Genomic DNA, 14,543 nt, shown 5'->3' on the forward strand with positions numbered 1-14,543 from the left:
AACACAGCTCCAAGTTAAAAATGTAGCTTTGCTCAGAAAACTACTCCCCGTTTAGCTTGAGTCCTGGGTTCAGTTTACATTATTTCTTAGGCACTGTTGTGAAACTTCCTCCTAATTGGAGGCTATTGTGGGACTTGAAGATTTTTGTTTATTTGAAAAATATAGCATAGTTGAATTACCAGGACCTATTAATACACACGTAGTAATGACATATAATCGCCCACAACTCCCTTGAGAAGGCTCTGGCACAACAACCCCATTTCATTTTCATGAAATAAAAAGCATCCAATTACCTAAACAACCATCTATTTCACATTAACTACACACCAATAGTCAGTTGGTGGAATGTTTCTTTCTGCAGTACCTCATGCCTCACATCCTCTGTCCTCTCCTGGTGTACCCTTCTTCCTTCACCGAGGGCTTTTATTACTAGGTGGGATGGTAGATTTACATCTTTCCACAATTCCTTTGGTAAAACTGTTCAACATATCTCCTATTTATTCAACATGCTGTAAGCAATGCTGCTGCTCAGTATTATGCTGCATGAACTTGGGCTAGGAAGCCAGCAGTACAGCCAGGCATATTTTTAAAATGCTGCTGCATAGCAATAAACAGACCCTCATACATATATTTTTCTTCCAAAAATGCAAGGAGCCCCATCTGTACTGTAAATGCATACATACATTTTTCACTATAATGTAATCCGTCCAAAGTTACCCTTATTATGTGTGTGGGACACTGTCCCAAGAGCAGGGTGGGCAAAGGCCTTCCAGGATAGGTTATGGATAATGTACAGTACCCCACTGGTTTCCCTCTATTAATGCTCACTCTGCAAAAAACAGCCTCAGTCACTGGGGTCACAAAATGTTCCAGCATCCCCCAGGAGGCCACTACTGAAAGATAAAGGAAGGCAAAGGAAGTGCCTGTATAAAACGCACACTTGGCATGAATACTTTCATATACAACTCAGAGATGTCACAAAGAGCTCAAACTTCCTTTCCTCTCTCTGAAGAAATCTCAGGTTTTAGCCCTCAAAGAGCCAAAAGAGCATGTGGAGTTCCTCACAGGTATGAACAGGATCTCAGGCACAGCAAGCATTTCTGATTATTTCAGCAGCTGAAGGAGGGAGTATGCGACGTGAGTAACCGTAAGCTTTTGATTACCTGATCTCTACCAATTCCACACTGCTAAATGTTTTCAGTGTAAAGCTGCACATCCATTGATATCAATGGAAGTGACAGGAGAATCTGTACAAGCAATGATCTTGGGCATCGTTACAGAAACTCTGTTAACTCTCAAGCTTCCCCTCACGGGACACAAACTAGCAGCAACTGCCAGAAATTTCCATCTATTGCTAAATATATGCCAAGATCAGGAAAATAAGAACATAGCTGCAGTCCTTCAACTTTACAACATACTTCCAAGCTCAAGAAAATGTCCCTTGAACCATACCATCAAGTCAAAGCAACCAAAAAGTTGTTCCAGAAACATCAAAACTTTTCATGTTACTTACCTGCCACTGCACAAGGACAGATGAAGTCGTATGAGGAGTTACTAACACAGAACTGGGTGGTTCACCTGGAACTAAACAAGAAGTAAGAGGTAACCAAAGCAGTTATAGCATCAGGGTGGAAAAAGGGGGGCTTTTATTCATCAGGTTCTCTTTCTTCACTACTGAAGAAAATCTTCTATCCCAGCTGCTACATGGTTGGTCTCAAAAGCAATGTGGTGGATATGATTATCGCAATGTGGGCAGAAGCCAGCCACTTCCCATACATTCCTTGCTGTACCTGTGCTCTTGGCAACTTGAGCCGGAGAAAGGATAAGGGCATAAATCTGGAGGAGCTGCAGCATGTCAGCTGCTCATAAACAACTGGATACACATTTGAAAGGAAGTTAAACCAGCTGCATGGAAGTGTCAGCAAGCTGCTCCCAAATTTTCCATGATATTTTTGACGCAGCTGGGGCAAGCCCACCTTGTTTTCAGGAGTCTGTATCACATCATCACAGACTATTTTAGGTAGGACAGCTTGATTTACTATGGATTAACCCATTCCTATGCCTATGGCCTACAGCATGTACCTCCACACACCAGAGCAGCTCAAATACGGCTTATCAGGAGCTGACAGCCCTCAACAGTGCAATGCTCTAGTGGCAGCAGCAGGTTTGCTCAGCAGAATAAATGTGCAGTTTGTAAGAAGGTGAGAAGCTTTCCCAGCATTTCCCCATTGCACTGTGAGGAGGCCAAGCACAACTTGGATCCACTTTAACTAAATTCAAAGAGAATTGAAAATAAAATCTTAAATTCTGAAACAGTGCTGCCTCATTAGCTCCAGCCTGCACTGACACAGCAGCTGCTGTTGAGGAAAGGGGAGAGAGGCAGGATGCATTTAAAAGGCTGCTAGGCATGTTATTCAAATATTACACAGGTTCTTTTTGAACTTAGGATACTCCTGAGCTCTGTCCTCTGTTTTTCTGACTTCAAGACCTCCTTCTTTAAACATTCCTTTACAAAATTATTCCTTATTTTTATACCTCAGTGTCATATTTAACTAGCCGTTCCTTGATCTGCATGAAATACTGGCTACTTCCTAGCACAATATATATGGATGCACACCAGTATTACCCCATTTCCCAGGCCAAGGGTAAGTAGTGATGCTTTCCCACACTTCACAGAGTTCCTTTCTCTATTCAAGACACCAGAGCTATTTCTGCATTCAGGCACTGACTTTATACAATCAAGGAATTAGAAGCTGATCTCTAAGGCTAAAAATAAAAGCCTTGTCAATGTCATTCACAGTTTATTAGCCCTGATCTGCAGGATTAAATGCTTGTGTTTCCAGGAGCTTCATACTCTTTCTTACCTATACCTCAGCAATTTTGCCATATTGCAGACTGATGCAAATTGTGTGGGAAAACAATTGAAGAAACTTCTTCAAATGTATGCATGGTTCTGCATTTATTTTTAATGTTCTCTTGTAAATTATTCAATTTCTGCAAGATAATGGTTAGTGCAAAGTTTGGAAGCCAATCAAATGTAACTTAATTCCATTTTGAGACTCCTGAAAATATGGTTCATGATGAGAGGACACAGCAGGACACTTAAGGTTGCCTGCTATTAATTCAGCCATATCTCATTACTACCTGTATCAATCTCCTATGAACAAAACTGATTTGGCTAGAGAATTTTCACTTCACAGTCCTAGTGGAGAATGCATTGCAGTGGATCCAGCAAGCCCAGGAACAAGCCCATTGCCCATCCCATGGTGATTCTCCTCCTTGCTTACCATCCTGCAGAGTTGTGACTGCCTCAGTCTCTGCACTGAAGTCACTGTCTCCAATGTCATTGGTTGCTTTCACTCGCAGTTTGTAAGAGGTGAAGGGGTTCAAGCTGTGGAATGTCAAAAATAAGGCTGAAATCTCCCTGCATCATTGCAAGGCCTCAGAACAAGCATAGAACCTGCCCATTGACATCTAAAGACATTGAGCAGTTTGTCTCTTTTCCACATCACCTTCTCCTTGCAGCCTCTCCCAGCTTTCTTTGGACACGGGGCTATTTGCACTCTTGCTGCCATCAGCATTAACTCAGATTTCCATTAGCCTGAGCTCCTGAAGACACTCATGGATTCATAGCTGAGTTAGGTTCCAGAAAACAGCCATGAAGTTGCAGTTCATGGAGCAGCCTATGACTGGGGCTTGTTGGAAAGGACAAGATGTGCTGACATTCAAGTTTTCCACGGCTACACAAAACCTGGCTTTCAAGGTGCTTTGCCTGAGATGTCCTCAAAACAGATCTGTGGGTCAGCTCATGCTCAGGGCATGGATGAGGATGACAAGTAGAGAGGAGCCTGGCAATGTGCCCAGGGCCAACCAAGGCACAACAGGTGCTGGAATTTTGAGCACCAGACTTCTGGCTGATCCTCTACACTATGCTGTTTGATCAGTGTGTTTTATTCCTACTGAATTTCAAATTAATGCTATTACCTGGATTATTTAATAAAGAGAGTAACAACAGGTTTCCTGCAGATCTTTTATCTATGCAGTGCTTTAAGATATGCAAAGAGTGATTTCCAGCTGACACAACCTTTGCAAAGATCCTTCTAACTTGGCTTGGCATGGGAAGGTGGGGGGGAGGCTGATTTTGGGTCACATGCAAAGGCTAGAAATGCAGAGCTGTGAGTTATGGGGGATTTAGCTAATTAATTGGTAGTGTCTAGCCATCAGCTGGCAGACAGAACACTGACTACAAACACAAGTTACTTTGAGGGAATAATTAAACAGCGAGGGATAATGCATTCTGATGGGCAGCACTCGCATCACCTGTATACTTCCCTTCTGGACTTTGACAGCAAAATGCTTTTAGCAAGGGGGAGAAGAAATCTCTTTCAATAGTGCCACTCTATTAGGACACTATTACTTACCTACAGCAAGTTGAATAATTTGAGTAATCTCAGATTATTTCTCTGTCTTTTGCTTTTAGTAATGCCAATGTCAAGTCTAAATGACATGGTCGGTTTCCTTGATTTTACAGGTTTTGACTGGAAAGATATTGTGTATAATTCAGGGTGGGTGTAAGATCTCCAAGGTCAATGCATCAGGTCTATATTTGTACCTATAATTAACAAGCTTTATTTTTTCTGCAGTTAAGACAAAGGAATAGCAATAGATCTGTATTTTTGGCACATGACCACTGAGCTGCCATATACCATAGCCACTGATATTTTTCTAACAGACCTGAAAAATCTGCATCTGGATGCTTTGAATACTCAATTCTCCAAAAGCTCATGGCCTTTTAGAAATAATCTGATTTGTACTAGCTCATCAACAGAGGAAATGGACAGCAAAACAAGTACCTTTGCACAGACATTCAATTGCTTTCACTGCTGTTCCAAAGAGTTTAATTACAACAGCATCACTGAGGATATAATGAAGCCTGAGTAACAAAGTTTAAACATTCTGATGCTATCTATAAACTTCAGTATGGAAAATACAGATAAAAATGGTTCTCATTTCATCTGGAAAAGCCTATATAGAGATAATTGCACTGCAGCATTGAGAATGGATTTTAATACCAGTCACTGCTGAAAGGATTTTAAACTAGTTGTGTATTTTACAGAGCATTGTGTAGCTACCTATGGTTTACAGCCTCAGTAACGTTATCTACGGTGCTGAGCTTTCAGGAAAGGCTTCAAAAAGATGCAATGCAGTTCAGCTTTAATTAGATTTATTGCATGACCTTCCCCAAATCTCTCAACTGCTGTTCATAACACCACCTCTAAAACAGGAGCAGTGGCCTCACTTAACCTTTCTCCCCCCAAAAGACTATGAAGCTGAGTGATGCTTGCTTTGGTTTCCAGTTCTTGGAAGGGGAAAGCATGGGAATTTGTAGGCTAGCCTGAGATCATATGGTACCTTTCAATAATGCAGGATGTTGCCTCATGGCTGATGGAAGAGGAGTAGGTTTGCCAGTCTCCATTTGGCAGTTCTCGCACTTGGACTGTAAAATATCGTATTGGTGAAGATCCATCACTTCCAGGGACCCATGTCAACAGCAGACTCCGTGATGTCACATCACCCTGGGGTGTCATCACCTGCCTGGGAGGTGCTGGTCGTTCTGCAAGTAAACCACAATTTGGTGCTGCTTTAAGAGACAATTCAAGCTAACATAAAACATGTCAGCCTGATCAGATTTTCATAGTGGTAACACCACAGGAGACTGAAGTGTTAGATTTGCCCAAAGTATAAAAGCCACCACATTCCTTAATCTTCTACTGATTCTGCATAAAAGGTCTCCATTGAATATATACTGTCCTAGAAACAGACCTCAGACTTGGTCTAAGCCTGGCAGCTTAAGGAAGAATCACTAGGACCAGCAGCCAAGCAAACCAAGGAAATCTCTAATTAAACTCAGCTATGCTTGTACTGCAGTTGCTCTTTTGACTGAATTTGCCTGTAAATTAGTTAACTTTTTAACCTGTGCTTACTACTTTTTTAATTACTTACTACTTGGTACCATGGGACTATGTTCTCCCTCTGTGCTATGTAGCATCCTTTTCCACCAGCTGCTCCCCAGTTGAGGCATGAAGAAGAGGAAGAGATGAGCTGGAACAGGCTGCTGTGTAGCAGACTCCAAGTGCATGACTTACATCTGATACTGAATTCCTGCACCAGCTCACTCTGGCAAGGAACTGGGAACCATCAGCAGCTCCTGCTGCTGTTGATTCCAAACCCAGGCTTGGATATGGTGCACCTGCTGCAGTTCACTTCCAGACCTCCTCAGTTCTTCCCTTCATACCCACTAACCTTGAACCAGCAAAGTCAAACCAGCCAGTGCCAATCCTAAAAGAGATCTCTCCAGAGTAATTACCCGTACACCTTTTAGATGAGGCAGGGAATGGTAATGCAGGTGTAAGCATGCCAGTCCCCAACTTTTCCTATATAGATCTCCTTTCCCGTCTCTGTGTCTCTGCACTCCATCGATTTCAATAGAGAAACTCTATAGAGTGAGGAATAATTGTTTAATTGTTTATCATGAAGATTATTGATTCTGATTAAAATGTGTGGCATGTAATAAAGCAGGAATTGATTGGAGACACCACAGTGACTTGCTTTTGAGAAGCAATTCAATTCAACTTCATCAGCACTTGTTTCCATAAACACACTTCTGCCTGCCTGATTCCTCACAGTGCCAGCATGGCGAGCACTTCATTTCCCTGCCATCCCCTAAAACCATTTCCTGTATGTTTTGGCATTTCTCTGCAGCATGCTCTTGCTGACATCAGTGCCCAAACACTTGTAAGCTATTAGCTGGAGGAAGCCCTCAGTGCCAGCAGCCTGTGAGCCAGAGTACAATGCAAAAGGTCAAGCCTTACACTGACAGGCTGAGACAGGTATTCAGGGTTATTCTATCAGAGGAAGCAAGTGTCGTGCAGGGATTTAATACTCTCTGCTGATAAGCTTTAACCAGCTTGCAGTTTTGGGCAGGTCAGATCTTGCAGTCAGTCTTCCATGACTGGGTTTCCTTCTGCTGCTAATGGGAGATCTTAAAATCTCATGTGTTGCAAGATATACTTCCTGACTGTTTGTACAAATCCATTTGTTATAAGGAGTTTATTTATGGGAGTTTAGCCACAAGCAAGTGCTAAGGTGAGCTCTTTGTGCAGGAATGTAGGGCCAGGCCATATGACTCAATGGACTACTTTTAATTTCTCACTACATTTACATTTTCTGACTCTGTTCTGCCGTGATAACTGGTGTTAACTATTGTGGAGGGCATCACACCACTGCGTAGATTCAAAGTACTACAGAAGAACCTCATGAGAATACAGCTACAGTGCAACTTGGGATCTATAAATCACAGGTATCATTGCAAAATGTAAAGATTTATTTTGAGATTATCTAAGAAATTCCTAATGACAAGAGTAAGTGATCTTGCTAATTTTCAGGGGAATTTCTGTGACTGCCATCAAGGACTATAAGGCTATTAAATGCATTTTTATTAATGGAAATAAAATATCTGTTCACTGTAGAGTATTTATTGCCATATATACAAGTTTCAGGTTGGTTTGTTTATTTAGTTGTTGGCAGAATAGCTGCAGTGGATAAATTTCTTTATCATCCCCTCATCACTCTTGTTGATGTGAGATTACACATTCTTCTCTCTACACTTTACATATGGGATCACTTCAGTTAACTCTCAGTGCCTTGGGACTTGGTTCCATAGCATGCACAAAGACACAGCAGAGCCATCCATCAAACAGAGAAAGGGTTCATTTTATACTATGACTTGTCTATTCAAGATAACCCTAAAGCATTGATAGCAACAAGGGATCATTGTTCCCACAGCGGAGCTGGAAGTTCTGCCTTGAGCTACTGTGTATCCAGCAACAGCACACTTCACTGAAAAGGAAAGGCTCTGAGCTTTGAATGCTCACATTACTGGCATGGTGGATCATTTTTGAAACTTCCACATACTGGACTTTAAACTTTGACAGCAATCAAAGACAACGGTGGGAGAAACCTTGAGCTGATAAATCTCTTTGATGGACAGTATCTTTAGTGGAGGCAGTTTAAGTTTCCTAATACAGTTCTAGAGGTTCTTTCTCTGAGGACTGCACTGTTATGCACTGGGGAGGCTGTACATGACCTGGAGAACTGTGCCAGTGGGAATTTTAACACCAATCACGCAGGCCAGAAGCAGCTGAATTGCACCCCACAGCTCCTCGCTGCTGGTGGTTGAACACCAGGCCAATATCTTCTCTTTTCTAAGAGTTATAGGAAAATAATAAGAAAGATATGGGGCAGATAGCATGGGAAATCCTTACTCTTGCTCTAAGTGACTTGCAAGGTGTAGAAAGGACTTAATGCAAGAGTTTGCTAAGTAACCATACTTTAAGAACTAAAACTAAATATAATTGGTTTTGTTATAGAGCAAGGTTTGGTCAAAAGCCAAGATCAGGCACATAAGCACATGCAAAAATAGTAACAATAACAGAATCACAGAACCTCAACGGTTGGAAGGGACCTCAAAAGATCATCTAGTCCAACCCCCCCTGCAAGAGCAGGGTAACCTAGAGTACATCATACAGGAACTTGTCCAGGTGGGCCTTGAATATCTCCAACATAGGAGACTCCACAACCCCCCTGGGCAGCCTGTTCCAGTGCTGTGTCACTATCCAACAGTGCAATGGGTCAGGGTGGCAAAAAATCCAGTGATGCACAAGGGAGTCATGCTGGCATATGGTACAAGACCAGAGGAAAACCCACACTCATGCTCTCTACCAATATATTCCCTTTCAGCACTGAATTTTAAAAAATAAGAAACTCTCATGCAGAGGTAGAAAATACATTTTTTTTTCTAACTGGCAGCTCTAGAGATCTGTTCTCAGACTGGAGAATGGAGCAGTTACTTGAGCCAAAGCATTAGAAACAATAATGATGCAGAGCGGATTCTGCAATACTTTATGTCTTTCATATTTTGATATGTTTGGTATCGAAGCATCTGGCTTCATTTATACACATGTAACTCCTGCTTTCTTCAAGTAAGTTTCCTACAGAACAGAATTTGATTGGAAATTCAGAATGCAAATAACCATTTTATGGCTGATACAAAAAGGAGAAAAATTCTGGGCAATCCAGATGCAAACACTCTGCTTGAATGTGCGGCAGAGAAAGGCCAGAGTGATTACTAACATGTTAGGTCAGGACTGACATACAATGGAGGAGCTGTGGAGAAATCCTGCAACATCACCTCTCATTTTGCATTCTCTAATCAATATAATTCATCCATCACTTACTTTCTTAAGATTTCAATCTTTCTAGAAAATGAGAGAGTGGAAAAAAAGATCTGACTGCAGAAGGAGGCTGCATATGGCCAATATAGCAGCTGATGGAAAAATCAATCTCCAATAGCCCGGCAGGTTAGAAGAACGGTGCCTCATAAAAGTCTGTCTTGCTCACCAGGTTTCTCAAACCATGATGTTGCTATGGTTTGGGGCAGGTTTATGGGGTGAGAAGGAGGAGATGTACAGGCTGTAGCCTGTTATTAAAATTCCCCTAAGTGCAGCACAGGCTCCAAGGCATGCAACAGAAAGTACTTCAACCTGTGGGTGCATTACCTCTTTTTTCTGTTGTGATCACTGTGGCTTCCAGAGGCTCCCCCCAGCCCTGCCTGGTCTTGGCAGATGTCCGAAAGATGTATGCTGACTCAGGGGTGAGATCTGTAGCAGTAAACTGCCTGACTGTAGAGCCAACCTCCACCGTTGTAAACTTGTTCGGGCTGCTGCTAGCCAGACGGTAGGCGATCTGATACCCTGAAATCACAGCAGCAACAGGAGAGAGAAAAAGGGTTAGGATTTTTTTCCTGGAAAGGCAAAAGAGCACCAAAACTATTAGTTTATTGTAATTAGTTGTTTATCTGATACCCAAGTAATTTACTTCCTTTAGTGCTATAAAACTGTTCTATGGCAGCTCTCCCCCAGTCTGGCACCAGATATTAAGAGGGGAATCACACAGTGGCACATAAAGGTCTACAGAATATTATCTGCTATGAAACTGATTTCACTTTCCATCCTTTACACCAACAAGATACAAAACCAGCTTAATCTTTTCTGAACATACTGGCAACGTTTTGGAAAGGCAAAGGAACAAACTAAGTCCATGCAGTTAATGTAGCCTGGTTAAGCCATTTCAAGACAGCACTCTCAGCTTTCCACCCAAGCACACCTGTGCATGTGCAAGCACACGTGCTTACATGCTGTTCCACCCTCTCACAGGCTCAAACTAAAGGTTCTTCAGCTGCAGAGCAGTTGGATTGCCCAAACCACACAGCCCCCACACTGCTCAAGTAAAGGTTTGCTCCTGCGTTTAGCTCTTGTCTTTTTCTCAGCTCTCCCACTCCCCTGTATCTCTACAGTGAATGCCAGAACTGTCAACAAAAGCATCCTTCTTCTGTCATTCCACATTGCTGCCTTTGCCCGCGGCCCAGGGAAGAAGTCTGCATGCTGTAAGGTCCTGCTTCAACCAGGCAGCACTTAATAATCAATTTTGTTGATACCTGTAAGTGATAACCCCCATTCCAACCTGCCTGATAATTAGGCCTTCACAGTTTAGTCTGTATTATTAATGATCCAACAGTGCAAAGGAGGGTTTCCAGAGTTTTCACGCACCACTAGCAACAACTGTCCCCTAAAGAGGGGGGGGGTGTTAATATTGAACACTGCCAAATGTTCAAACCCATTCTGTAAACCCAGCATTGAATCAGGCTCTCACTTCTGGAGCTCAACGGTAACTTTCAGTCCAGCTGCTGACTTCCAAAATCAATTAACACCAGAACTGGTGTGGGGCTTTTATTGCCCAAGCTGAATACAGTTGTATGATTAAACGCTTCATGGAGTTACACAGGGCAGAGGGCAGCCAACAAATCCAAATCAAACCAGCTGAAAACAAAAGAGTCATGACATGATTCTGCCAACCCTCTGCTCATCTTCTGAATGAGAAAGGGGTCTGCAGCACCTGAGACCATCTCTTTCTCTTGGAATTAATATCCCAGCTAGAGTTTGAACTCCCACCACATTTTGGCTGTAACAAGAACAAGGAGAGCCAAACCTGGTGTGCTTCATTTGTGAAGGTCAGTGCATGAAAAATGTGATTTTTATCTTACCTGTGGCTATTACACAAAATCAATGACATTTATTTCCCCACTGTGAGTATGCAACAATTGCCACATGCCTACTCACAGACAAAGCACAGAGTTCCAATGCTCTCCTGAATGAATGCCATGCTTGCATGGGATGCATGCTGTCACAGACAGTAGAATTTAATTGGAATACAGATGGTATTAATTTTGGTGTGCTGACTCTCACAGTGCTATTGACGATGCACCAGTGTTTCTCTGCCCTCTTTTCTTTGGCAGCTGCTAGGGGATGTGGAGCAACAGCCGTAGCTGCTTCACATGGAACAAATTTGATGGCATCGACACCTCAAAGAGTGACTTGGCTTTTCCAAGCACCTGTGGCTTCAGCCTGAGCTCTCATGGGCTGCACTTACAGATAGGTTTGGGTACAGAGCTGATTTCTACAGTGACTTAACAGGCTGTGGGCACCCACGTTTAAAAAGGGGCATCAGTAGTGAAAAGCTCCCAGCATCTGCGCAGGCTCACCTTGTGCTGCCAGGGGTACTCACACACCCCATTAGCAGCTGCTCTGTAAGGCATATTCCTACAGCAACATCTCCAGAGATGAGTGGGGATAGCATTAGACTGCTTAAATGGATGGAAAGAATGTCCTGTGAGGAGCAGTTAAGGACTTTGGGCTGCTCTAGTTTGGAGATAAAAGAAAGTGTGAGGGGGAGCGGAAAGGGAGATGCAGATCTCTCCCTGCTATCCAGCAATACGACATGTAGGGATGGTTCAAAGCTGCACCAGGGGAGGTTTAGACTCAACATTAAGAAGCATTTCTTTACTGAGAGGGTGCACAAACACTGGAACAGGCTTCCCAGGGAAGTGGTCGATGCCCCAGGCCTGTCAGTGTTTAAGAGGCATATGGACAATGCCCTTTACAACACACTTTAACTTTCAGTAGTCAGGCAGTGGGACTGACCGATCAATGTACGTCCCTTCCAACTGAAATAGTCTATTCTGTTCTACTAGCTAAAAAGTGGCCTAATTTTTCAGTTCCTGAGCATGCTTAGATCCTAGTGAAGTTTCGGGGTCTTACACTTTGAACATTTATTTTACCCATGACACCAGCTCTCCCATTACTGACCCAATATACCTCACCAAAGTATTTCTGTACCTTTAATACTATAATATTTTGATAATTTTAGACAGACAGCAAAGGGCAGAAAGAAGTGATATACTAGGATTATTTTGTTTATACAGATGGGAAGAATGCAGGAGAGGAAACCCTGGTGTAGGATCTTTATAAGGGGGAAAAAAGTCAAAGAAAAGCACTGGAGAGATTTTTACAGCAGCAGAGAAGATGAAGGAAGAAGCAACTAAGATGGCTAAAGAAGTTTGATAAAGGGACATAAGACAGAAAGAATAAGACCTGGAGGGAAACAGAGAATATTAAAAGAATAGAAAAATTGATTTATCTAGTTATTAAAAGATAAGTCTGATATCTGGGACACATCCTTGTCGAGCAATTTCCTCACTTTTCTAAACCTCTTAAAATACAAAGTGTAGTTAAAATGTAAAGAGGGAATAGAAAGATAACTATTTATTGCTAACTGGTGGTACTAATGCTGGAAAGCCAATTACAAACATGCTCAGATTGGGCAAAGCAACACACACATATCTAGGCCATTATAATAACTTACAGAAGAGTGGCTCCTTGGCTGCTGTAAAAACTAATTTAGCCATAAGAAAGAAGAAATCACTTGTCACAGCCTGTCTCTGACATGCTTTGCAAACTCCCTTTCAATGCATCCCTGTGAAAAACACTATCAGCCAACACTATCCTCTCCTATATCTGCCGTGTTGGCTAACAGTTTGGGTAAACATCTCTTTTCCTGGATATCTCAGGCAGAGTTTACACAACCAGAGCCATCACCTTTACAGATGCCTTCAGAAACTCAACACTTCCCTTGCTCTGATTCAAAGGTACATATCCAATCTCTGCACCTGAACTCAGCTCACTCTTACTGCTGCCGACAGCCCACCTGAGAGATACCCTCTATCTTCATTCTGATCCCCTACATCACCTTCTACTATTAGACAATCTGGGACAGCCAGGATACACATTAGCATAAAAGGCATCACTTTTCTATGAGTGGTACAGAAGACACAGTATTTAAATTACAGCTTGGATGATAATTAGAGCTAATGTAAGATCAAAAAGATAAAATTATTACGTTGATGAATTTCAGCAGCAAGGGAAGGGAGAAGACAGGAAATGTTAAGTGAAATCAAAAGGTAAATCAATAGAGGTAAATGAAAAGTGTTCAAAGAGAAATTAATGTATGCTTGAGGGCTATGAGAGGCAATAACTGCAATTGCTGCAACAGAGGAATAAGGAAGCTTCTTTCCCTTATTGGATTATGACAGTAAGATGTCACAGGTATTTAAAAAAATTAATAAAATCAAAGGTTATGAATGAAAATAAAAACTTTGAAAGATGATTAGATCTTTTCAGGGAAAAGAGCATCTTACAGAACATGAAGTGTCTGGATGGTCTATAAGAAGAATTCATATAGTTTTGTTAATTTTCCTTTCTCCCCCTCAGCATTAGATCCCAAATCTCTTCAGCTATTGGTAGTTCTGTCATTCACCAGGCAAAAACAGCATTAAGAAAAGCACCCTAAACTCTTCAGGAGTTTATTTATTCATTGAAACTTGGCTTATTTTTTGCATTAGCATCTTCTTAAGTATTTTTTGCACAACTGCAAGCAGTTTCATGAGCTATGCTTTCTGAACTCAATAAATGGCAACAGTCTGAAATGCCTGTTAAATGTTAGGTCATTGTAACACAACCGGTAGATTCCCCAAAGCAAACAGGCAGGAAGACGACAACACACCATGAATATAAAAAAGCTTTCAAGCTCATCACCATACAAAGCCCTTCAGAACTGATAGCACCCATTCATGCAGGCCGTGGTGCAAGCAGAGATACAAACACTTATTAATTTGTCACAGAACTTAGGGAAAGCCAAATAATATTGGGAGGTGATGCTCTGCCCAGTGGAGCAGCAATCCAGTGTGTTGATTTTACTGCTTATCTGTTTGAGGGCCAGCGGGTGTGCAAATGCAGTCTGGTATCAAAATATGAATTTGCAAATATGGATTACATTCAATTTCATTCTAATTCTCAGTGGAGTTCTTACACCCTTTTGCAATAAGCTTCAGGTAAACGCTAAATACAAAGATATCACGAGGAATACTAACCAGGGCCTGGAAGGAATCAAATTGAGTTCTTGTTTTCAGGGGAAGCTCATAGCTAGAAGTGAACATATCACGTTAACGCATCTTTTTTCTTTAATAGTATTTGAAGGAACTAGGTTGGGTGCTATACGAACTGAGTGCAGAGAAGAGGGAGTGAAGCCTC

The 14,543-nt window shown here is 41.9% G+C and overlaps 1 protein-coding gene across 1 annotated transcript in view; it reads right to left on the reverse strand.

Moving 5' to 3' along the window:
• Window positions 1-14,543, reverse strand: part of SDK1 (sidekick cell adhesion molecule 1) — a 411,616-nt gene that overhangs the window by 55,995 nt on the left and 341,078 nt on the right. The window contains exons 29-32 of the mRNA XM_005145297.4: window positions 9,618-9,812; window positions 5,413-5,614; window positions 3,288-3,391; window positions 1,514-1,584 (exon numbers count right to left, since the gene is read on the reverse strand). Coding sequence (XP_005145354.3) covers window positions 1,514-1,584; window positions 3,288-3,391; window positions 5,413-5,614; window positions 9,618-9,812 — 572 coding nt within the window. The remainder of the gene's footprint in view (window positions 1-1,513; window positions 1,585-3,287; window positions 3,392-5,412; window positions 5,615-9,617; window positions 9,813-14,543) is intronic.

Source organism: Melopsittacus undulatus, chromosome 8 (genome assembly GCF_012275295.1).
Source record: "Melopsittacus undulatus isolate bMelUnd1 chromosome 8, bMelUnd1.mat.Z, whole genome shotgun sequence".
NCBI lineage: Eukaryota > Metazoa > Chordata > Aves > Psittaciformes > Psittaculidae > Melopsittacus > Melopsittacus undulatus.